Source organism: Arachis stenosperma, chromosome 6 (genome assembly GCF_014773155.1).
Source record: "Arachis stenosperma cultivar V10309 chromosome 6, arast.V10309.gnm1.PFL2, whole genome shotgun sequence".
Lineage (NCBI taxonomy): Eukaryota > Viridiplantae > Streptophyta > Magnoliopsida > Fabales > Fabaceae > Arachis > Arachis stenosperma.
The window spans coordinates 138,405,083-138,430,074 of NC_080382.1; the positions used below are offsets into that span (position 1 = coordinate 138,405,083).

The 24,992-nt window shown below is 30.6% G+C and overlaps 2 protein-coding genes across 3 annotated transcripts; one reads left to right on the forward strand and one right to left on the reverse strand.

Annotated features, from left to right (window-relative positions):
- The first annotated feature begins 14,405 nt into the window (after positions 1 to 14,405).
- On the forward strand, positions 14,406 to 16,702 carry LOC130934776 (serine/threonine protein phosphatase 2A 57 kDa regulatory subunit B' kappa isoform-like). The gene is made up of 2 exons (XM_057864313.1): positions 14,406 to 15,572; positions 16,334 to 16,702. The coding sequence occupies exons 1-2, from the start codon at positions 14,406 to 14,408 to the stop codon at positions 16,700 to 16,702; spliced, it is 1,536 nt and encodes a 511-aa protein (XP_057720296.1).
- A 628-nt stretch (positions 16,703 to 17,330) lies between these two features.
- Positions 17,331 to 24,735, reverse strand: LOC130935992 (photosynthetic NDH subunit of subcomplex B 3, chloroplastic). 2 transcript variants are annotated; one of them, XM_057865952.1, is made up of 6 exons: positions 24,434 to 24,730; positions 24,136 to 24,249; positions 23,739 to 23,792; positions 18,435 to 18,497; positions 17,627 to 17,689; positions 17,331 to 17,549 (listed from the first exon to the last, which is right to left on the reverse strand). In XM_057865952.1, the coding sequence occupies exons 1-6, from the start codon at positions 24,581 to 24,583 to the stop codon at positions 17,514 to 17,516; spliced, it is 480 nt and encodes a 159-aa protein (XP_057721935.1). In that variant the 5' UTR covers positions 24,584 to 24,730; the 3' UTR covers positions 17,331 to 17,513. The 2 variants fall into 2 exon arrangements, with proteins under 2 accessions (XP_057721935.1, XP_057721936.1); XM_057865953.1 differs by lacking the exon at positions 18,435 to 18,497 and having other exon boundaries at positions 24,434 to 24,735.
- Between the last annotated feature and the right edge of the window lie 257 nt (positions 24,736 to 24,992).

The window sequence follows — 24,992 nt, forward strand, 5'->3', positions numbered from 1 at the left end:
GCAGAATATGGGGTTACTATTTTATACGGTGCAGTTGGTTATTATATTTTTTTTATTTTAATTTTATCTTTTTTATTTGTTTACTTGATTGGTATGAATTATTCTTTTCTTTTCTTCTGTTTTAGGAAAAAGATGATGCGTATAAATTTATATAAAAAAAAATAAAATTTAAGTTTATCGGCAAATTTATTGTGGATTAAATATGTTTGTAGTTATTAATTTAATTATTAATAAATATTATATTACCGTCAGAACAAATTTGACGGTAAAAATTATCGGCAAAAAAAATCTACTAGTATATAATTACCAATAAAATTTATACTATTAAATTTATTCTGACGGTAATTAAGTTAGCGACAAAATTTTTAAGTAAATTCGCCAATAAATTTGATGATATCCAGTGAATTTTTTGTAGTGCATTCTCATCTTTAACATAATCTAACTTGACCAGAGTTAACGCAAGTTATAATTATAAATTTTGGTGTCCAATTTGAGTTTATTGGAATTTCAATGTTCAAATTGAGTTTAATATCAAATTTCAAGAATCAATTTGAATATTAACTCCACTAAGAGCAACTTCAATGGTATAAAGATAGAATTCTTGCAATCCAATAAAATGTTAACACATGACAAATTAATTAAAAAAATAAATTAACAAATATAACATATAATTAATTAATTAATAATTATACTAATTATTTAAATAATTATATTAAATTATAATTAATATTATTTAATTTGTAACACCCTAATTAGCCTAAGCTTTACCTCGCGTCGTAAAGTAAAGATTAACCAGAGATTACGACAGTTCTAAACTCATACATACATACATACATACATACATACATACATACATACATACATACATACATATATATATATATATATATATATATATATATATATATATATATATAGAAGAATAGTATAGTCTAGAAGTCCGATGAAAGATATAGCTCAAAAATAGGATTTCAAAAGCGCAAACGTACTATCGAAGCTACTAACTTAACGCACAAGATACAAAGGTAATATAACAAAAAGTAAGTGTATAATATGATAAGAAACTAGCCACGGCTCGCAGAGTTTAATCCGGCTAGCCATATACAGACTGTACAGAAACCTGACAGTTTGAAAACAGCTTATATAAGTTTTGTTCTCTCATATACAAGCCTCTAGGTAAAGACATAATACAAAAGTGAGAGATGTATAAACAAAATAAACAAAAGACTCCAAAAGAATCCAAGATCCTCTGCTTCTGTCACCATCCAGCAACTCACCGAGGTGGGTTGCGACCTGCATCTGAAAAATACAACAGAAATATGGTATGAGAACCGGAGGTTCTCAGTATGGTAACAGTGCCTAGTGATGTAGGATATAAGACATCGGGATGCCAAAGGCAATCCTAAGCTCCATATCCATCACGAGATTCAACCTTAAAGCATTCTAAAACAGATAAGCATAATATACCCACATTAACTTTAATAAACTAGGTCATCTATCTTAAGAGATTTCTACTCTAACCAAACACCGCTGTCCCACAGCCTTCACCAACCGATCCTCCATGCAATTCCATCGCCACTGCCTTCTGAACCTCCTCAATCCCAGCAGAAAACACAGGTAATATACAATGCAAGTAAAGCACAAGTAGAAGCATATAAGGCAAATAATTCAGATAGCAAGTAAGCATGTTATTCAACTAGGCAAGCCATTTCAAGTAAACAAAGCATACAATTAAATAGAAGATGCATATGATGAATGCCTGCCTTACTGGCTGTGATATCACATTGTCGGTTTAAATGCCAACCCAACACATCTCCATGGAGATGTCGCCCTTCGAATTTCTCATATGGGAACCCCCGAGATATAGTGCCCGGATCATTGTCGAGGTACCGGCGCCTGCACGCCCTATAGATCCGAAGGGATGCGAGCGGAATACTCTTGTCTCAGACCTCACATCTCAACGTAAGCAGGATTAACTACCGTCCTTATGCCGCCGCCGCTACCTCGACAGGCGGGATTAACCACCGTCCCTGCCGGGCGCATAGCGTCTCATAATCTCAGTAAAAACATTATTTCAGTGGTTTTCAAAAAGCATTTTCAGTATACAAAGATCCATCATCTCAATCGGAGTCCTCGACTCATCTCAACCACTGTAATTTCACATCTCAGTTTCGAACTCAATAGTTCCTCAATCCTCATCTCATACATCAACCATTCATCACATAACGTCAAACCATCCTCAGTACGCCAGAAACCTAGGCCTCTGTTTGCTAATACTCAAAACCAAGCTCAAAAGTCTTAAAATGGTGTTATAGAATCTTATAACCTTGTTGGGAAGGTAAAATAGTTGAAAAACAAGTAAATTTGAGAAACAAAACATGTGCGGATGGTGCGGTATTTATAACCCACACTTACTAACCGGCAAGTGCACCGGGTCGTACCAAGTAATACCTTACGTGAGTAAGGGTCGATCCCACGAGGATTGATGGATTAAGCAACAGTTATTGAGTGATAAGCTTAGTTAGGCAAGCAGAAATTGGTTTTGAGATGTTTAAAAGGTTTAAGTTTGAATTCAAAATATCAAAAGTATAGACAATTAAATAAATTGGGAATAAAATATGGATAAACAGTTAAGGCTTTAGAGTTATCTATTTTTCCGGATTAACTTTTCTTACTAACTATTTTAATTATGTAGGATTTAATTTATGGCAAACTATATGTGACTAGACCCTAATTCCTTAGACCTTCCTAGTCTCCTCTAAAATTCATTAACTGTCAATTCCTTGGTCAATTAATTTCAATTAAAGGGTACATGATCAAATTCCAATTTGCATGCCACAAAAACTCTAATTACCCAAAGAATAAAAGGATTATATGTCACGTATCCCGTTAAATTCAGATAATTAGAATTCAGGAGAATTTGTTTTCAAGTTGTTGTTCAAGTATAGAGCTTTTCCAAGTTTTACAAGAACTCAAATAGAAAGAGGGTCATACTTCTGTTCCACCTAAATTCATAAGATAAAGAACGAAAACAATTCTTAAATATAAATTCAAAACATAAATTAAAATAGAAAAAGTAATAAAATCAATCCATACAAATAGACAGAGCTCCTAACCTTAACAGTGGAGGTTTAGTTGCTCATGAAATGTAGAATGTAAATTTTTATAGAATTCCCTAATGGAATCCCTCTAATGTAATGTAATGTCATCTATAGAAGAGAAGTCTTCCCTTTTTATAACTAATCCTAATTAATTTAAAATCTAATTATCTAAAAATAAAAATAATATCTCTTCCTAAAAGATAAGATTTGAATTTAAATTCGAATTAATTAACAAATTTTCAGTTGATGGGTGGGGACCACTTGCTTTGTCCATTCTGCAGCTTCTAATATGTGTTTTTTAGGCTGGAAAGTGGGTCAAAACAGCCCAGAAATGACCCCCAGCGTTTTCTGTATTATTGCAGATCGCGTATGTGACGTATCCGCGTCGTCTACGCGCTCGCGTCATTTGTGCAGATTCCAGTCCACGCGTTCGCGTCAGGCACGCGATTGTGTCATTGCACAAAACTCAAAATAGCATCCATAGTGGCTAAAATATAATTAATTATAAATTAAACTCAACAATTTAGATTCAAATTCACTAGGAAAAGATAGACAAGATGCTCACGTATCAGCGGCTGCATAGGGGTCTGTGCGTGCGCACGCCCAGAAATTTTAAAATGTGTGCGTACGCACAGGGGTGTGTGTATGCACAGGTGGCAAAACTTTCAGAATCTGTTCACTCACACAACCTGTGCCAGCGCCCCCAACAGATTGGCCTTCCCAACGTGTGCGTCCGCACAGGTTGAAATCCTACCTTAGATATGTGCGCGCACAAGCTGTGCTAGTGTTGCAAACAGAATGCACTTCCCTACTTGTGCGTGCGCACAGGTGTGTGCGTCCGCAAAGGTCAAAATTTTCGCAGGGTGTGCGCCCGCACAAGGGTGTGCGTCCGCACATATCAGAAAGAATGAAATTCTGCAACCTTGCAGAATTTCAGATTTTTAACACCAATTTTGAATGATCATAACTTCCTCTACAAAATTCAAATTTTGGCAAACTTTATATCAAATTAAAGGGTTTTCGAAGATCTTTAATTCTAAATAAATTTCAATCAATTTCAAAAACCGAGGCAAAAGTTATGATAAAATAAAGTATACTAAAAACCCAATTTTACCAAACTTCACCATTTACACAATTTCTTACCATACACATTCCAAATCATACCAAACCATTTAAAAACCTCATATTTCATCAAACTTAACCTGTTATGCCATAATACACCAACATCACCACATTTTCCTTTACATTTCATCATCCTCAACATCAACACCAATATATCACACTTTTACAACCATAATGCCAAATTATCAAGTTCAACATCACTTATATCATCATTATTCCTTTTCAAGTTACACAATCAATCATCATTATCATATTACCATCATCCATCATAATCAAACTCAATAATCATTAATTCCTCATAAATCACCACATACCATCATTTAGCAACTCAACAACCATTTAAATTCAACCCTATCCTATGGGTCACTAGCCTAAGTGTCCATGAATATTATATACTATATAGAGAAAACTAAAACCATACCTTGGTCGATTCTCTATATGCACAAAATCTCCAAATTATCACAAACAAGCTTCCAACCACAATCCAAGCTTTCAATCCCACTCCAATAAGCACAATTAAGTTATAATAGCTCCAAAATCCACAAAAATCAAACTATATACATATAAATCACCTCAAATCAACCTAGGGTTTCAATTAAACATAAATTCATAAGGATTTAATAGCCCTTACCTCTTCCAACAGATTTGGATGTCAAAACCCAAGGCTAAGCAAGGATTAAAGCAAACCTAAACATCCAAAATCACAAAAACTCATTTAATCACAAACCCTAAGAACAGAAATTTTGGAGAGAAGAATAGAGAAGATTTCATGGTTACCTCTCCAGTTTCTTGTATGGGCTTTGTAGAGCTCGTTTCAAGGAATGCATAGCCGCAAACGGTGCGGCTTTGTAGTGCTCATAGGGTTTCTCTCTTCTTCTATTTCTCAGCTATGTGAGTGTATTTGTTTATGTGTTATGCTGAAATGGGTTCACTTATGAACCCTTTTATATGTTGGGCTTGGGCCCAACTTAGGCCCGGTCCAACCCGTTAGCATTTTTAGCCCGTTTGGTCCAACTTCGGGCCAAACCTTTAAAATTAATGCATGATTTTCTATTTCTAATATTTTCTAAGGTTTTTGATGATTTTCACTTTTCTCGTGCAGTACCGGGCAGACTTGAACCGGTTCAACCGATTCAATTGTCGGTTCGCGATTTTTTACGGTTTTTCACAGAAAGCACATTTCCTGACTCGGAATGACTCACTGAGTCCAAAAATGATACTTAAAATCTCAAATTCTCACTCTAATTTTTCAGAATCTAATTTGGGCAATTAGTCACTTAATTAACCGGTTGATTAGTTGCGGTTCTTACATTATTTAATAATTATATTAAATAATTATATCTTTATTTAATTAGTAATTTATATTAATTATTTAAATCATAATTAATATAAAAAATGATATTAAATCATTATTAAATATTATGTATATTGTTATATTAATTATAATTAATTAAATTTGTTTACGTAAAAAAATTTAATTTTTATACATTACAAAATAATTTTTGGTTAGGTTTTTTATTTTTATTTATAATATTTAAAATACTAACCACATTACAAAATTAGCCGTTGTGAAATTAGCCATTACAATTTTTATATATGGCAATTTTACAATGTTTGTCATCAACTAGTTATAGAGCTTAACTATGTTTTTTTATATTAAATAATTTTACAAATTAGTTTAATCTCGAATTATATATTGTGTATTATTTTATATATGAATTATTTTAATATTAATATTTTTTAATTGTAAATTATTTTTGAATTTTTAAATTTAAATAATATTATTATAAAAAAATTAGTAATTATATTAATTTTAATTACTTTAATTAATTAATTAATTAATTGAGACCACAACAGAGACTAAAGTTAGTTCTTCTTAATGGAAAAAAGAGACCTATTTTAAATTTATATTTACTGTTTAAGACGCAAAAACTAATGTGAAATTACTTTTTATGACAGGTAGGCCATAAACAAGAATTGGGATGAATTCCTTACTGAAATAAAGATAATTTTTTGTTGAGCCTGAATTTCAAACAATTCTTCTAATTAAGTTTCATGTATTTTTGTTTTTAAGAGTTTCAGGTTTTTTTTCTCTTATATTGATGGTTAGTTGTATAATGTTGGTTTCCAGAATTTTCTCCTCTCCAAAAATATTGGGACTAGAACTTTGGTGGTCTCCATTAACACATTTATTTTTCGAATGATTTTATCTTTAATATTCTTAAAGATTTCCAAATATACTCTCTAGCCCTCTTCTATCTAGATTTGCCTCTTGTCGCCTCTTAGTCTCTGTTTATCTCTCTCGCATTGCCTTCCAAAATCACCATCCTCATCATCTTCATTTTTATCTCACCTCCCTCACTTCATCCCTCTTTCTTTCATCATACTTACAGATATATTATTTGTTGACTCTCTAAAACAGTTTCTAAAAACATTTTTAGTCAAAAAGTTTAATCCTCAATAAATTTTAATAATCAGATTAATTTTTAAATTTTTGTTTTATTAGACAATTCAATCTTTAAGTCAAATTTTGATAAAAAAAAATTAAACAAATCAATCTATGTCATTATTTAATATATATAATAATATATAAGAATTTTTAAAATTTTTAGTTTTGTTTTTTATATAGATAAATAATATAATGTGTGGATTGATTTATCTAACGAAATAAAAGTTTAAAAACACTTATTTGAAAAAGAATACAAAAAAAAGGAGTTGCTCTTAAATCAGTCTCTGAATCTCTGGATGAAGAATTCAGCGATGATTTATCTAATGATGATTTTGTTTTGTTTGCTACGAAATTCAAGAGAATGATGAAGTAAAAGGAACGAAACAAAGGAGATAGCTCAAGGAAATCTAAGAAGGATTTAAACAAAATCATCTGTCACAACTGCAGAAAAGTTGGTCACTACAAGTTTGACTGCCCAAAACTGAAAAAAGAGGACAAGCCAAAAAGGAAAAAGAAGAAGGGACTCATGGCGTCTTGGAAAAACTTGGAAAACGACTCTGAAGAAGATGATGAATCTGAGCCAAATCCCAAACCTGTCTCATGGCCGATCAAACTGATGAGGTTTGCCTAGCTTCCAAGAGAAAAGACAACATGTGGTATATGGATAGCGGATGCTTTAGGCATATAACCGAAAAGTCTACATTCTTCATCAAACTTGATGAGTATGATGGAGACTTTGTAACTTTCGGTAATAATGGTAAAGAAAAAATAGTGGCTATAGGTAAAGTTAGTAAGAACTTCTCTTCTTTCATAAATGATGTCTTACTTGTTGATGGATTGAAACATAATCTACTAAGCATTAGCCAATTGTGTGATCTTGGATTTTTGGTTCTTTTTAGAAAATTAGATTGCTTAGTTATTTGTGAGAAATCCGGTGATATTTTATTTGAAGCAAAAAGATGCAACAATGTGTATGGACTCACTCTAGAGGACTTAAAAGATAAAAAAGTAACATGTTTTACATCTATAGAATCTGAAAAATGGCTTTGCCATCAGAAATTAAGACATGCTAGCATGTACTAAATTTCTAAGTTTGTTAAGAAAAATTTGGTTAGAGGAATTCCAAATATTAAATTTGATAAAGATATTATTTGTGATACTTGTCAATTAGACAAACAAACAAAATCTTCTTTTAAACCCAAAGATGGAATCTCCACTAAAAGGTCATTAGAAATATTGTATATTGATCTTTTTGGACCTACTAGAACTCAAAGTTTGAGAGGACAACACTACGATTTGGTGGTAGTTGATGATTATTCAAGATATGGATGGGTTCTTTTCTTGGCTCATAAAAACGATGCTTTCTATGCCTTTTCTTTGCTTTGTAAAAAGATTCAAAATGAAAATGATTTAAAAATTGCCCACATAAGAAGTGATCGTGAAAAGGAATCTGAAAATCAAGATTTCGAAAGATTTTGTGATGAATTTGGAATTACTCATAACTTTTCATGCCCTAGAACACCTCAATAAAATGGGGTTGTTGAAAGAATGAATAGAAGCCTTCAAGAAATGACTAGGACAATGCTTTGTGAAAATGATGTTCCAAAATTCTTGTGGACTAAAGCTATAAATATAGCTTGTTACATCCTAAATAGAACCATCATTAGAAAAGGCTTGAAGAAAACCCCCTATGAGCTATGGAAAGAAACTCTCCCTAATCTTAAGTACTTTCATGTTTTTGGATGCAAATGTTTTGTGCTTAACACAAAGAAAACCTTGAAAAATTTGATCCAAAATCATATGAAGGAATGTTTGTTGGGTATTCAACCATTAGCAAAGCCTATAGAGTTTACCTTAAAGAACATATAACCATTGAAGAGTCCATACATGTATCTTTTTGTGATGTTAACTCCATACCCAGTGTAATTTTAGATGATGATGTAGGAAGTGAAGCAGAAGCAAGTCCTCAAGTAAATCAAGCAAATCCCAAATCTATCCCAACTGTGAAAAACGACAATCCAAAAAATAGCTCATCAGAATAGAGGAGACATTTCCATTTTGTCCTCTGACCAAGCTAGAGAATCCAAAACAGTGAACTCATCTGAAACTTGTTAAGGCAAAGCCTCCTCTCAAAAGTTACGTGAATGGAAGTTTTTAAAAGATTACCCTCATGAATTCATCATTAGTGATCCTTCCCAAGGGATAACCACAAGATCCTCAAGCAAGAAGCAAGAGGAAGCAAGCAACGTTGCATTCTTGTCCTAATTGGAACCTCTCAATGTGAAGCAAGCTCTTGAAGATCCCTCATGGATAAAAGTCATGGAAGATGAGCTTATTCAATTTGAGAAAAATAAAGTTTGGACACTTGTACCATATACTAACGGTAAAAAGGTAACCGGTATTAAGTGGATTTTAAAAAATAAATTGGGTTACCCAAGGTTACGATCAAGAGGAAGGCATTGACTTTGATGAGTCATTTGCCCCGGTAGCAAGAATGGAAGTAATCCGTTTGCTTCTTGTCTATACTGCCCATAAGGATTTTAAAATGTTCCAAATGGATGTTAAATGTGCCTTTTCTAAATGGTTTTATTGATAGAGAAGTATTTGTAACTCAACCTCCGATTTTAAAAATAAAGATTTTCCTAATCATGTTTTTAAACTTTCAAATGCTCTTTATGGGTTTAGGCAAGCTCCAAAAGCTTGGAATGAAAGATTTAGTGTCTTCTTGTTGCAAAACAATTTTCAAAGGGCTACCATCGATGCACTCTATTTATAAAAGAGTTAGGAATCCAATGATGACATGTTGCTTGTTCAAGTTTATGTGGATGACATAGTGTTTGGTTCGGCAAATGAATCCTTATGTGAAGAGTTTGAAAAATTAATGACTAGCGAGTTTGAAATGAGTTTAATGGGAGAATTAACTTTCTTTCTTGGTCTTCAAATCAAAAAAACTCCTAGTAATAATTTTATTCACCAAAAAAAATATGCCAAAGAATTGATTAAGAAATTTGGTTTAGAAAATGTCAACCCAATGGGAACTCCCATGTATCCAAACACTAAACTTGACAAGGATAAAAATGACAAAGATGTTGATGAAACAATTATAGAGGAATGATAGGATCTCTCATGTATCTTACTTTCTCTAGGTTGGACATTGTTCAAAGTGTGGGTGTATGTTCTAGATTTCAATCTCATCCAAAAAAGTCACATGTTTTGGCTGTTAAGAGAATCAATAAATATATAAAAGGCACATGTGATCTTGGCTTATGGTATCCAAAATATAATAAGCTTTGTGTAGAAGGTTATTGTGATGCAGATTATGCGGGAGATCGAGTGGATAGAAGAAGTACTTCGAGAATGTGTTGCTTCCTTGGAAGTTTCCTAAACATGTGGTCAAGTAAAAAACAAGCTACTATGGCACTATCCACGGTTGAAGCTGAAGATATATCCGCATCTGTATGTTGCTCATAATTAATATGGATTAAAACTCAATTAGAGGATTATAAACTAAAAATTGATAGTATTTCCTTGTTTTGTGATAATATGAGTGCAATAAACATTTCAAAAAATTCTGTGTTGCACTCTAAAACCAAGCACATTGAAGTAAGATATCATTTTATTAGAGAGTGTGTGCAAAAGATTATTATTAATATTCAATTTGTAAAATTCGAAGAGCAACTGGTAGATATATTCACAAAACCATTATGTGAAGATAGATTCTGTATGCTTAGAACTAATTTGGGAATGAGGGATTTCAATTATGTTGAATAAATGGTGTTTTTCCAGTTTCTGTGTGTTTTTGTCTCGTAGGTTAGAGGGAGTCAAAACTGGGCAAGTGATGAACTCTTTAAATGGGAAAAAGCCAAATCAAGTCCAAGAATTCTGGTACTCTGGGCCCAAGTATGTTACAGCCACCTTTGACTTTGTGTAAGACAAATTCTGTGATATGGGTTTATTATTTTTAAAATTATAAATTTCTTATTTGATTTTAAAATATTTTATGAGTTCTCACATCATTCCTTTTCAAAGTTTTATCAAGGTCAACTTGTCACCACTTTTCATGGAGTCTTTTTAGTTATCATAATTTATTTTTTTAAATTCCTTTTGTTTTGAATAACCATTTTATTAATTGCTTTTACTTTAAAAGAGAAACTCTCCATTAAGCATTAATAGTGGTTGGCACCTAATCTCTCTCCACCTTCCTTCCTCTTTGCCACTCTTCATCTTCTCTTTCTCTACTCCTTTTCGTTCAATATGAGAAAGAAGTTACCCACAAAAAGGAGTACCCAAACTCATAACCCCTCCAAGAATCCACCTTCATCCAAACAGTCCCAAACACACACTCATATTTATATCCATTCACACTCTTCTTCCTCTCATTCATCCCATTCCTCTGAATCAATGGCTCAAAAAGTGATTCACCAAAAGGGTTCATCTACACGTAAAGAAGCGGCCTCCTCCTAAGGAAAGGGAGCAAAGGGCAAAAGGCCCATGAATGAAGAGGATGAGCCTCCATCTCCTCCTCCATACCGTTCCTCACCACCACGGCGCTCCACTCCACATCCTTCTGGACGCTCTGCACCTTCTCAACGTCCGACACAAAGACCTAGGCATTCTAGTCTTCATAAAACCTGAAAGCCCCCCAATCTCGAGTCACTGGACTTCAAAAATAGATATGATAAATCTCACTCCCATTATGATCCCTTTCGATTCATATCCTGTGCAGCTTATGAGTTTCACACTCAAGTTTTGGTAAACCGGCATCTGTGTATTTCATTTGTGCTTCACCGAGAATCAAGAAGAAAAGTTCCAATGTCTCATGCATGGAAGAGGAACCATGGAAAACATGAAGCCACCTTGGGTCAGAAGCTTATCAATGGTCAGAATCAATTCTTGGGGCCAAAGTCAAGATCAATGGCCAAGATTAAAGAAAATGAATGAAAAAGGTTGAAAGAGGTACATGCAAACAGATTCGGTTTCTCTCTCTCTCTCTTCTTAGTTCGAACCGCTACTACTCTAAGGTTGAAGAAGAAGTTGTTGGGTTGATTGAACCGGTTTTAACCTTGGAAGCTTCACCCTTCTATATTAAGGGTGAACGGCCAAGAGTTGAGATCAAGGAGAGTAAGTGAAAAAGCACAGAGTTCTCATAGCTACCCAAAAGCTGCCTGAGTTCTTCTCCTTCAATGAAGCTCATTTAGTTTTTTTTCTTAGTTTTGTCTGTTTGAGTCTCATGGTAAAAGGCAAACATGGTGAGATTTATAAGAAAAAGCCAATGAGAAGTAAAATGTAGTGAGCAAAATTAGAGAAAAAAGCCATAGATGTCTCAGAGTTTCTTTGTACATCTTTCTGTTGTGAGTTATGATCCTGTGAAAATTTTATTACAAGTTGGGTTAGCACTTTGCTGTTGAAAGCTAGGTTTTGAGTCCTAGTCAAATTTAGATTGGGTTTAGAATCTGGACTTGTCCCAAATAAGAATGGGTAGTTCCTAGGGAGAAATTGGTGTTTGTAATCTTGTGAAAAGATAGTGAAATTCCATTATTATTGTGATGGAGACTGGATGTAGGCTACATTGTACCTAGTAGCTGAACCAGGATATATCTAGTGTTATTTCTTCTTTTCTACTCCTTTCTTTGTTTCTGTTAATCAGGAGACAAAAATAAAAGTGTCTCTCAACTCGGCACGAGACAAAACAAAAGTGTCTCTTAACTCAACACGAGACAAAAGCCAAAATATCTCCTGCTATTTTGTTGAAAAAGGCTAAAGTAAGATTCAGCAAAATGGGGCTAAGATTCAACCCCCCATTCTCTTAGTCACTGATTACTATCATTGATTGTTAAGATTTAGAATTTTGTATAAAAAATAAAATTGAGGAGAAGTGTTACAAAAAAAATTTGCTTTTGTTTTTCTAATACATGAAAGAAGATATAATTAACTAATAACATTATTAATGTAAACGTCACATATTTGATTAACTATTAATGTCAAATTTAACGGTAGGACCATATTGAACCTGTTTAAAACGTTTTGGATGAGAAATTAAACTTTTAAAATCTTAGGATCAAATTATAATTTGACTCAAATATTGAGGATCAAAATAGCACTTTACCGTACAATTAAATATCATACACAAATTTGATATAATGAAAAGTCTTTTTTTTAACAAAAATGTTATATATATATATATATATATATATATATATATATATATATGCAAAAAATCAATTATCAAATCAGTTATTATATATTTGGACTAAATCTTTAAAGTCGTCTCTTGGATTCACAACTTTCGCCATTTTAATCTTTCATATCCAAAATTTACTATACTGGATCGATTCCCAAGATTCAGGTCTAGTACCATATTAGTTCTTGGATCTTTTTTAACACTGAGTCAGTAAATGAAGTACTGAATTAGCTTTGATTTGTCACGTTAGACACAAAACAATGTCATTTTGTTTTGGTGCTTAAACAAGACAAAAACAAGAAGATGAAGAAGAGTTTATACGATATATATGTACAAACCATTTTACCTATTCTCATTTTCTAAAACGGTCTTGTTTTGTCTTGTTTAAGCGCATAAATGAAACGACTAACCATATGTCTAGCATGACAAGTTAGAGTTAACCCAGTATTTCATTTATTGACTCAACGTCGAAAAGAATTTAGAGACTAATATAATACCTAGAGCTAAATCTCGAAAACCTGTATAATGAATTTTAAATATAAAAGAATAAAATAATGATGAAATTAAAGGCATAAATTTTGAAAACCACCATAAAAATTTAGTCATATATTTATGTATATTTATACAAATCGATTTATAATTTTTTTAATTAAATAAGCAACTACTAAAATAATTAAATGTATCATATCAAACTTATCATAACAGAATAGTTAAATTTATTTACAGTAGTATAATATTTTTTTATGAAAAAGGAGCATCTAAACTAATAAACAACAATAAAAATATTAAAAAAAACTAAAATCGGAACTTGTCAATAAATTTTAATTATTAATTTTGCAAGACAAAGGAAATGGATAAGTAAATTAACAGCTTTTATTTGCTGCAGATAGAAAGAAAAACAGAAAACCCATTATACTTTTTGTTTTGCTTTTTTTCTTTTTTTGTGTTATTTTAACGTTTTCAGTTTTATGGAGAGAGAGAGTTGATATGAATTATCATTAACAAAACAAATAATAAGTTCGTTCCTTAGTTAAGCATCATAATCATCACCAATGTCTAGATCTTATTTGTTCGCCAACAATCTTCCTTTTCCAAATTTGAAAACGGTTTGTCTTTTCCTTTTTGATTGTCATATTAGTTCTGAGAAAAAAAAACAAAAAAAAAAAACAAAAATGCGAAGTTGAATTCATATGTAGGAAAGTTATTATCATTACTTTCAATTCTTCTCCTTGAGTCATTTTGTAAAAAGCATAAGCATTATTTTCAATCATTCCCCTTTATTTTCTTCTAAATAAGACTTCCCGTTCCTCTTTTTGTTCATCTTTTGATCTTCTTTTTTCCTCAATGCATGCCTCAAAAATCATATATTTCCTCCTACCCGTCTCAAAATGTGCACCTTAATTTCACGCATTGCTAATTTGTAATTTCTAACCTCTTTTTTTTTAATGGAAATTGTTGAATAGGGTTAGACCTTATTCATTAATTTTCTTTGTTCATCATGGCTTATATCTAAAAGCATTGGATTCTACAAATTTTATGTTCTAGGTTAACAATGCTCAAGCAATTTCTTAGCAAGAAGTCTCAAAAACCGCTAAAATATGATTCGGACAAGTCGAGTCGAGGCGACTCTTCACCTTCCACCATTGATTCATCATGCGCCCTTAGAACGGGCTGTTGGTCGCACATTGATGAAGATTCCTTAGCACAAGCTAGCACCACAAAAGAATCTTCAGTTCCATTATTTCTTTTGATGAATATGACAGTTGGGATTACTCAACCTTCCATGCCATTCAAGGATGTTCCCAATAATGATGAAAAGTTGAATCTATTCATGAGTAAGTTGAGCCTTTGCTGTGTCACATTTGATTTTACAAACCCTAATTGCAACAAAGACATAATGATGCAAAGAGATCTAAAGAGGAGAATTTTGATTGAACTTGTTGATTTTGTGGGCTCTTGGTATGATGGTAATAACAAGTTTAATGAAACTACCATCCTTGCCATGCGTGGAATGTTTACCATAAACCTATTTAGGGTTTTTCCACCGAATTATAGTGACGATGGCGAACCTAGATTCGACCCGGCCTGGCCTCATCTCCAATTTGTTTACGAATTATTGCTTAAATTCATCACTTCACCGGGCCTAGATGTGAAAATTGCGAAGAAATACATCGATTATTCATTTATATTAAAGTTGCTTGATTTATTCGAATCTGGAGATCCAAGAGAAAGAGATTGCTTGAAGACAATTCTACATAGGCTCTATGGAAAATTCACAATGCATAGATCATATATTCGAAAATCAGTTAACAACATATTCTACAGTTTTGTGTATGAGAATGAGAGACACCGTGGGATTGGTGAGTTGTTAGAGTTTTATGGAAGTGTGATTAGTGGGTTCACTTTGCCATTGAAGGAGGAACACAAGATATTTTTGTGGAGAGTTTTGATCCCATTGCATAAGCCAAAATCTTTGGGAGTGTATTTTCAGCAATTATCATATTGTATAATGCTATTTATAGAGAAAGAGCAAAAGTTATCAAGCATTGTGATAAGGGGTTTGTTAAAATATTGGCCAATAACAAATAGCCAAAAGGAGGTATTGTTCTTGGGTGAAATTGAAGAAATTTTGGAATCAATTCATATGGTAGAGTTCCAAAGGGTCATGGTCCCATTGTTTTGGCGAATTGGGTGTTGCATTAATAGCTCACATTCTCAGGTAAATCTTTTATACTTTATTTATTCATTGTTGAATGAATTTAATTTTAATATATTATCAGTATAAAATAATTTTGTATGTGTATTTAATTATATAACGTCATATTAGTAAAAATATATTTTTTATATTAATTGTATGAATAATCGCAAAAAAATATAATTAGATGAATGTGTAAAACGTTTTACAATCTCATAGTATCAAAATTTAACTCTTATTTCATAAATATAATAGGAACTAAATGTTTGCATACCATTTTTGGAAAAAAATGCCTTTATGGTAATGTTGTATAGCTTATAACATGGTGCTCTACATATGTCTTTATTGTCATGCTTTGCCAATTTGATTTTCAAAAATGTTTCGTAAATATAAAAAACTAGTTGTCGCATATTTATGCATGTTTTATAAATATTATTTGAATTTAGTTTTGATGTATTATTAGTATAAAATAATTTTATACATATATTTAATCATATAACGTCATATCAATAAAAATAATATTTTTTATATTAATTATGTAAATAGTCATTTAAAAAAATAAATATAATTAAATATCTATGTGCGTTTTACATGATCGATGTATTAAAATTAAACTCACAATTTATTTTACATATTTAAAATGAGGTAAAATGCAATTTGATCCTTGAAATTTCCAGTTTTCATCAAAACAATCCGTTATTTTTAGAAATAATTGAACTCTGAATTTACAAATTAAACATGGATAAGATATTATGGTCTTACAAATTAAACATCGATGGTTTCAGGTAGCTGAAAAGAGTCTTTTGTTATGGAACAATGAGCGCATTGCGAATTTAATTGCTCAAAACTGCCAAACAATCCTACCTATCATATTTCCAGCTTTAGAGAGAAATATTAAAAGCCACTGGAACTCAGAAGTTGTGACTTTAACTCATAACATTAGAAAGACTTTCTTGGACATGGATAAGAAGTTGTTCCTTTCTTGTCATTCTCGACTCAAGGAGCAAAAGGTCATTTTGAACTTAGAAGCTGAGAAGCGAAAGGAAGCTTGGAAACGACTAGACCATGTAGCTAGTCTCAAGCATCCTCTCATTGGAAATAATAATCATAATAATTCTACTATTTCTTCATTTTCTCCTTCTAAGACCTCATGATCATGGATTTCCCTCCATTTATATGGTGTAACAAGCATTTACAAATATGAATGGTTGTTATTGGGATTGGCTTTTCTTTTTCTCATCTTGTGTGTTTTTTTTTATGATGTTTCCAAGCTTAAGCAAGTCAATATGTTAGAAATTCGGAATGTTAATAGATTGGATAGAATAAGGTTTAAGTTTTATTTTAATTTTATTTGCAGGTGTAAAATGTTTTTTAAATTTGGAGTTATTTTATCCGTGAATTTAAAACTCCTTCACTCATCAAATTTTATTCGCAGGAATAATTTTCGATTCGATCCAATTCTTGTAATCCGTCTAACTCTTAAGAAAAAGTAAATTTATTATTCTAAAGCAAACGAACATTTAGTTCTATAACATTTTATAAATATAATAGCAATTAAATATTATTTCTATATATTTAATAACATACATGTTTAGTTACCAATGAGTTATATATCAAATAATATAGTCTCCTCATACTCATATAAAGGTTGCGGGCCGACCAACCACAAACCAAACACACATATATTGCTTTGTATTTGTATTTTTTTTTATACAATCCTAAAAGTAAAAGACACTAGAATACTGAAACAATGAAATCCTTTTCTGTCTTTTTGGTTAAATACTTTCATTAGGTAGAAACATGATATAAAAATTGTTGAATTTGGCAACAAATCTAATATATATTTGCAGATCTCATTGATTTTCAATAATTATGTTATGAAGTTTGAACAATGTTAAATAATAATATCCAGCAGTTACATATGTGGACTTCTTTCAAAGCTTGCATCATGAGCTGCTTTCTCTATTACTTCTTCCACTGAGGAATCCTTTGAACAACAACCTGAAACCCATCACATTATCATCAATCATCAATCATCAATATATATATATATATGTTTATTATACTTTGAATGATACCTTCCCAGAGTTTTCTTTGTTTCCAACAATAGTTTGACAAGCTAGCCTCCAAGATTCAGGTTTCTGTAAAGAAACACCAAAAAATGGTTAGTACGTACCTAACTTCAAGTTTTATAAATAGTGAAAAATAATCAAACAAGAATTAGTTTAGCTGGATTGAACTATGTGTGTGTAAATCATTCAATAACAATAAAAGTAAGGAAAATATATTTTTTAAAAATTGATTTCATTTGATTTGAAATGGATTGAGATGAATTATTGTGTTTGCAATAATTTGGGTGGAAACACAAGTGCAGTCGACTTTAAGTGAAGTTGATACTTGAGAGTTGTTAGATGATTTGACTTATTTAACTAAATTTTCATCTAACGAGATATCAACTTCACGTAAAACCGACTTCATCTGAGTTTTCACCAATAATTTGTATGAAATAAATATTGGTTTCATTGATTTACTTATATAATAATTTGATTTTATATTTTTATTTTTTATTTACTACATTATCGCTACCAATAATCACTGCTCTCATTGGGACTAGACTACCGTTGTTGGTGGCCCGACCACCACTTCTTTCATCTCCAATTTTTTTTTTTATTCATACTTATAGAGATTTTTTTTATATTTTTAACAAAAATTCATAAAAAAATTGATAGATTTGAGGCAAGTATTAAAGTAAATTAACAAGATTAAAAAATCAATTCGATTCTTATTTTCTATTCACTCCAAGTAAAATATTTTGATTTATAAAATAAATCAATTACAATTTTATTGTATTCCATACACACCCTAATTAAGGGATAGAATACATGCCTTCTTAAGATATCGAAGCTCAGTATTTGTTCTCTCATTTAAAAGATCCTTTCCTTCAAGTATCTGAAACACACCAATAAATAAATAAATAAATAATTGCAATTAAAGAATGAATAAATGTGGAGAGAAAAGTTTAATGCTGGCCTCCCATGTACTTTTTCATCGCTTTCTCTCTGTTTTCTCTTGTAAACTAAATATGACTTCTTTTTCTATCTATTTTTCATTTTTTAGTTTCATCTTTCTTTATGCTTTTATATTCTCTCCAACCAAACGATGGCCCTAAAAGTAGAAAAAAAAATCTTGTAGTAGTTCATTTATGGAGTTTTTTTTACCAAGATATTCTTCATTTATGGAGGAACTAAAATATTTTTACTGATATTTGATATTCCTAATTCCTAATATATATAAGCTTCAAACAGTGTTATGCGTGGTGGAAAGAATTTCATATAATAACGGTTCATATTTGGGTTAGAAGTAAGTTTTTTGTCATATTGTATAGTCTCTGTTTGGCTTAAAATTGTGAGTTTAAAGAGGCTATTTGTAAGATGAATTATATTGATGTGTATCATGTTATTATTTAGAAGCTCAGAACTCTTCGAGTGTTTATCTTGATCTTACTGTCAAAATCCAAAAACAGTGTAAAAAGTCCTGGATTGTGGATTTAACTCTAATCCAATAGATTGCATTACATAGCAAAAACTACCGTGCATTGCAATATTTTGTTATACATAGTCGTTGTTGTCCTAGCAGAATTTGGTTGATTTTTTAGCAAAGAATATGTTCCTTTTCTCTTAAATTTTTTTTGTGTGTTTTTTTATCCTTAATCACAAAAAAAAATTTGGATTAAAACTTTTTTTTTTGGTCAAGATTTGGATTAAAACTTAAAAGCGGTCTAATTTTTTTTTTGGACTTGAAAAGCGGTCTAATTTAAATTTGATCAAGTAGTCCCTTCTCAGATTGGGCCGCTGCTCTACAAATTGGCCCAACATTGGCGAGACTATACTTTCTAGTATCATTTACACAGGTTGAACTCACTAGAATATGGAATCCATTATCTCTATTTGACTCAATTTAAAAAGTAAGTTAGATGTTCTCTCACAACTTTAATTATTATTTAACTATTTTTAATATAGAATTAATATGGATATAATTGTATAACTTTTCACTTTATAAAAAAAATAATCAAATAACTATCTATGATCATTTAAAATTATCTCCAAAAAAAATAACTCAATCTCATTATCCGCTTTATAAGTACTTCAATATTTAAGTATTTTTTTACAATTCAACTCATACTTAATCTACTAAAATTCTTATTAATTTAAGCATTAGAATTTCTTATAAATATTTTTACTGTTTTTAAGTAAAAATATCAGCAACACTTATAAGGTATTTAGACCTTACCTCCAAGTCCAAAACCACCATGGAGATAACACAATTGTTACTTAATAGAAGAATACTTGTGGGCAAAACATTATATATGTATGTATGTGAGGGAGAGAATTTCAAAATCTCAAATTATAGTTTTAAAAGTTTAGTAAATAACTTACATATGAACCAATGATGGAAGGTAAATTGTTTTTTACCCCAAATTTTATTTGAGAAATGTGTGGGCTTCGATAGAAGTTAAATCTATTACCTATTATCTTACTCTATTTTTGCAACCAAAAATTACCACGTGGCATCTCCAAATGACACTTAAATCAGAAACGTTTCTCGCTTTTTTTTTTTTTTTCCAATTGCAAATTAGAGGCTTCAGAATATAATCCTCCTTCTAATTTTACCCCCTTTTCATCTCCCTCTGCTACACTGCGTTCAACCTCACGCAGTCACGCAAACTCACTTCAACGATTCATCCTCTGCGTTCAGGACTTAGTTTCTCTCCAAGCTATCCTCATCATCGTTCTCCACTTCCATCATCACGGAAATTTCCTACTTTGCCGCCAATGGAGTCGCTTCGCCCTTTCACTGTGTTCCTTTAGTTTTGTGTAAGTAATTATATGTTCCATTGTACTTTTAGTTTGATCCTAATATGATTAGACAGTGGATATGGATTTGTTCATAATTGTGTGCTTCTATGCAAGTTAGAGATTTATGACTTGCTTTACTTTCTTTTTTACATATTATATGTTTTATGAATTCTTTTGTATTATAAATTCCTTCTATTCACTTTAGCATTACTTCCTTGCACATTAAATGTTTGATGAATTGCTTTACATTATGAATTATTATGTTTTTCTTTAGTGTTTGATATTGGAGTTTATTGGGTCAACTATTTAACTTATGGCAGTGATTAGTGAATTGCTTTACTTTCTTACTTCCTTGCACATTACATGTTTGATGAATTGCTTCACATTATGAATTATTATGTTTTTCTTGCAAAGTCTAAACCTCTATGTTATATAAAACAGGATTGGAAGGACAAGAATTGATGTAAGGAGTAAATCAGTTAAAATGTGATTCACTATCATCATTTGGCATTTGATTTATGCGGTAGTGTTATTCATGAGCAATAAAATTTTTTAATTTTTCATACAATAGCTAGGCCTGTTGAACATCCTCTGAGATCTCTATGATAGATCTAACACCGGACAGACAACAGGTGGAGATAATAAAGTATTCCTATAGTAAGAACTCTCAAACTAATATTTCCGTTACTTTTGCTATATATGTTATTGCATAGTTGCAGGCTTATAAGTTAATTTTAGTTTTTGAATTTATTAAAGATCCTTTCTGCGGTGGTGATAATATCTTGGTAAGGGCTGTTATATGACTTATATATCTAAAAAATTTAACGACAATGGCATGTTGACTGAATTTGTTTGTTTAAGTATGTGATTTTGTTTGATTGTGTATGTTGATTTTTTTGTTATTCTTTTTAATCTAAATCTGCTTCATTTTTATAATTATTGTTTGTATCTAAATGTTGCTTGGCTAATTCTTTTTCCTACATTGTCCAAATTCTTCCCTTTTACTATTGCTATCCTAGCTATAGAACTTACTCATTTGTCCATTAATGAAAGTTGTTGTGGCCTTTGTTCCTCAGTTTTTTAAAATTTAAACATGATTTTTAATTTGTTATTCAAATTTCTAATTTTTCCTATAAGTAATTCTCAACTATCCTCATTCTTCTCATATACTTTTTTCTGTTATTTTTATTTTGCTTCCGAGCTATATAATTTCAAGAGGCTTACTCTTCCTTCAGCTTGCTTACAGATTTATTGATCTGTGTATGGAAATTGTCGTCTTCATTTTCATCGATTGTGGTCTATAGTCAGGTTTAGCTTATTACTTAATGCCTCGCTGATGGATAGGATTTGATAATTGATGATAATTTTTTTTACTATATTAAAATCTTAGACCACTCTTCATTAAGACTTTTACTTACTTTTTCGATTAATTACTACTTATATTATTAATCATATCCATGTACTACACATTGAACTTGATTTGTCCGTGCATAATATGTTCATATTGAAATGATCTCATAAGGCATACTTTTTCACTTTGCTCCTCCTGATTTTATTATTGACTTTGATTTTTTATTATAGATTTGTATCTTCTGTATAAAAAAGTCCGTTGTAACTGTGTCTATGTTTTTTATGTTTTTTAAGCATTTTAATGTGCATTTATGAGAACATATATCTCTGTTTATTTATGAATTATGTGGACCATTAGTGGATTTTACCTACTATAAAGATATATATGATAGACTTTTCTATTTTCTTGCACATGCTATTAACTTAGAAATATAATGGCACTTGAATATGGTCATCTCTCAAACTTACTTCAAAATAAAAAATTGTTCTGGAGGGTGGATCTTCAAATTTTAAACTAAGTAACTTAAAAGTGAAGAGACATTGTAAGTTTTCACTCCTTTAAAATTGATAATAAATTCTATTCGATCTTCTTTAATCAATAATGACTATTTATATCTGTTTGGTATTATAAAGTATTTTTTTTTAGTATTTGATATTCGAGCTTATTAGTTTATCTTTTTTTCTGCAGTTATTATTACAAGAAAAAAATGAATTCTACTAAAAATGAGTGCAAAAAGGCTAGATTAAGAAGAAAATCAATATTACTACTAAAAAGAGGACAATAAAAAAGAACTAATGACTCTCAAATTGATGAAAGGAATATGAAAAATCTAAAGAAAAAAAAAGTGTTAGCTGTTGATATGACTAATAGAGAGTCAAAAAAGAAAAAAGTTTGTATAGTGTTAGTGAGAACTTAAGAAAAAACTCTAAAGATAGAGAGTTTGTTGTAAATACTTCATATCTAATAGCACTTATATTGACTGATGAATTTATAAGATTAGATTTTACACAAACATCGTTTAGTTTAAAGCCATTTCAATGTGGAGTCTCTGTTGGTTTTAGTCTAAATATATCCGTAATTTTTCACGAGTAAAAATACTAGTGTTGAGTAAATTATCATTTGAGCCTTGAAAAATTCATGCTTGAGTTCTTGAGTCTTGACCCGCTCAACAATTGTCTTAATCTAACAAAACACACCAAATATGAAGAGATATGCTCTAACAAGGTTTTTTAGAAATTATTAGATTTTGATGTGGTATATTTTAAATATATTTAAAAAAATAAAATATTTTTATATTCTAAACTGATAATTTTACAACTAAATTCTGTTTTATCATTTCTTTATATGCAAATGACAAACAGATTAAAAAAAGTTATATGAAAAGGGTGTTTTGCCTTAGTTTTTTTAAAATGACTTTTAAATAATTATACAAATATTTTCACAAAAATTAACTCGTTTTCTATTTATATAAAAATAATAATAAACAAATGGTATATTCTATCATGTTGATCATCATTGAAACACAAAAATGATATTTCTTTCTTTTAAAAATCATCTAGAAAAAAATTTAATCTTTTTAAAACCAAATAAAATGGTACTTTACATAGTCTATAAAGTTGCGTTTATTTACTGACACGAAATACTAAGATAGGAATATAGAGATACCAAATTATATTTACATAGACAGATATATTATATCTAAAGATATTAAATTAGTGTATTTTGTATCTATCTTGATAGAAAGGATAGACACACTAACAAAAGACAAATTTATTTTTCATTTTTTTATTATTTTTTATAATATATTTTTTAAATTTTTTGATTAAAAAAATAAAAATAAATTAAATTCTCATAATTTATTCTAATTTATCACTAAATAAAATATAAAAATATTAATTTTTATATTTTTATTTTTTTGTGTCTGTTTTTTCAATATTTTGTATTGTCTTATTTTCAAAACTAAACACAGTCTAAATGCCTTACCTCTACTATGCAAGTTCCACAGCTACCACCTCCTCCACAATTCATCACCTTCCCCTGTTGAAATGGTGCTCAAAAGCTCAAAAGTCAAAATCATATTGCATTGTAAAAATTAATAATAAATAAAAACTAACATATAGTATTATCTTTATGTGAAATTGATGATTAAAAATTATTAAATATTAATTTATTTAAATATATTGAATCATCTAATTAATAATTTTTAACTATCATGAATTTTTATTATAAAAATAATATTAATAAGGCGGTATTATTTTAGTGGGTGCATGTGGTTAATTTTTAGAAAGCGTATATGTATACGTATGTATGCGGTCTAAAATAATCGAAATTCATAGAAGAAGAAGGGTAAATTATGAAAGGAAGGAAACGTTACACGTACATAGGTGGCATAAAGCTCAATCTTGTTATCCAACATTATGTTCCTCAACAGCTTCTCTCCACTTATTTCTTTTGCTTTATCCACAGGGTACGATCCATCACTTGAAGCCTTCGGCTGATGAATAATACATTAACAATAATTCCAATCATCTTATTTTTTTTATTTCTTCTACTTCAAATTATCTTATAAATATTCACAATTCATACAGTACTACATAATTGTTCAATTAACAAACTTTTTACCTTATTTTTATCCGAAATAAATGTATGGATATATGGCACTAATAAAAACAACATACCCCAATGAATTCAAGCTCTATTTCAGGCTTTGCGGGAGGAGATTCCGGCGAGTTCACGGCAGCAAAAGGGGCTGAGATGGGTTGTCGCCGGCGGGGGAAGTAGCTGTTGGAGGGGAGTGAAATGGGAGTGAATATATTCATGGAAGCCATTATTTATTGTCTCTCCCACAACCCGTTTATTCACTTAGCTTGTTGAATCTTTTGTGATGAAATAATAATAAATAAGGAAAAATATAGGTAGACATGTACGTGGATTTTAATTAGAACACAGTCTCTTATCCCGTTTTTTATTTGCAACTCTAGAACACTCACCCGTGACAACTAGAAGAGATTAAGAGAAAATATACGATCATTTATTTATTTTTGGAATAATTTATTATTATTATTATTATTATTATTATTATTATTATTATTTTGGGTTAAATTTGATAGTTTTAACTTAATCACCATCCAATATCGTTCAGTAAAATTTCAAGGAATTAACAAACTCTGTTTTGTGTTTATAATAGTGAGTAGCTGCTCATCGATGTTAAAGTTTTGACATAAATAAAATACTATT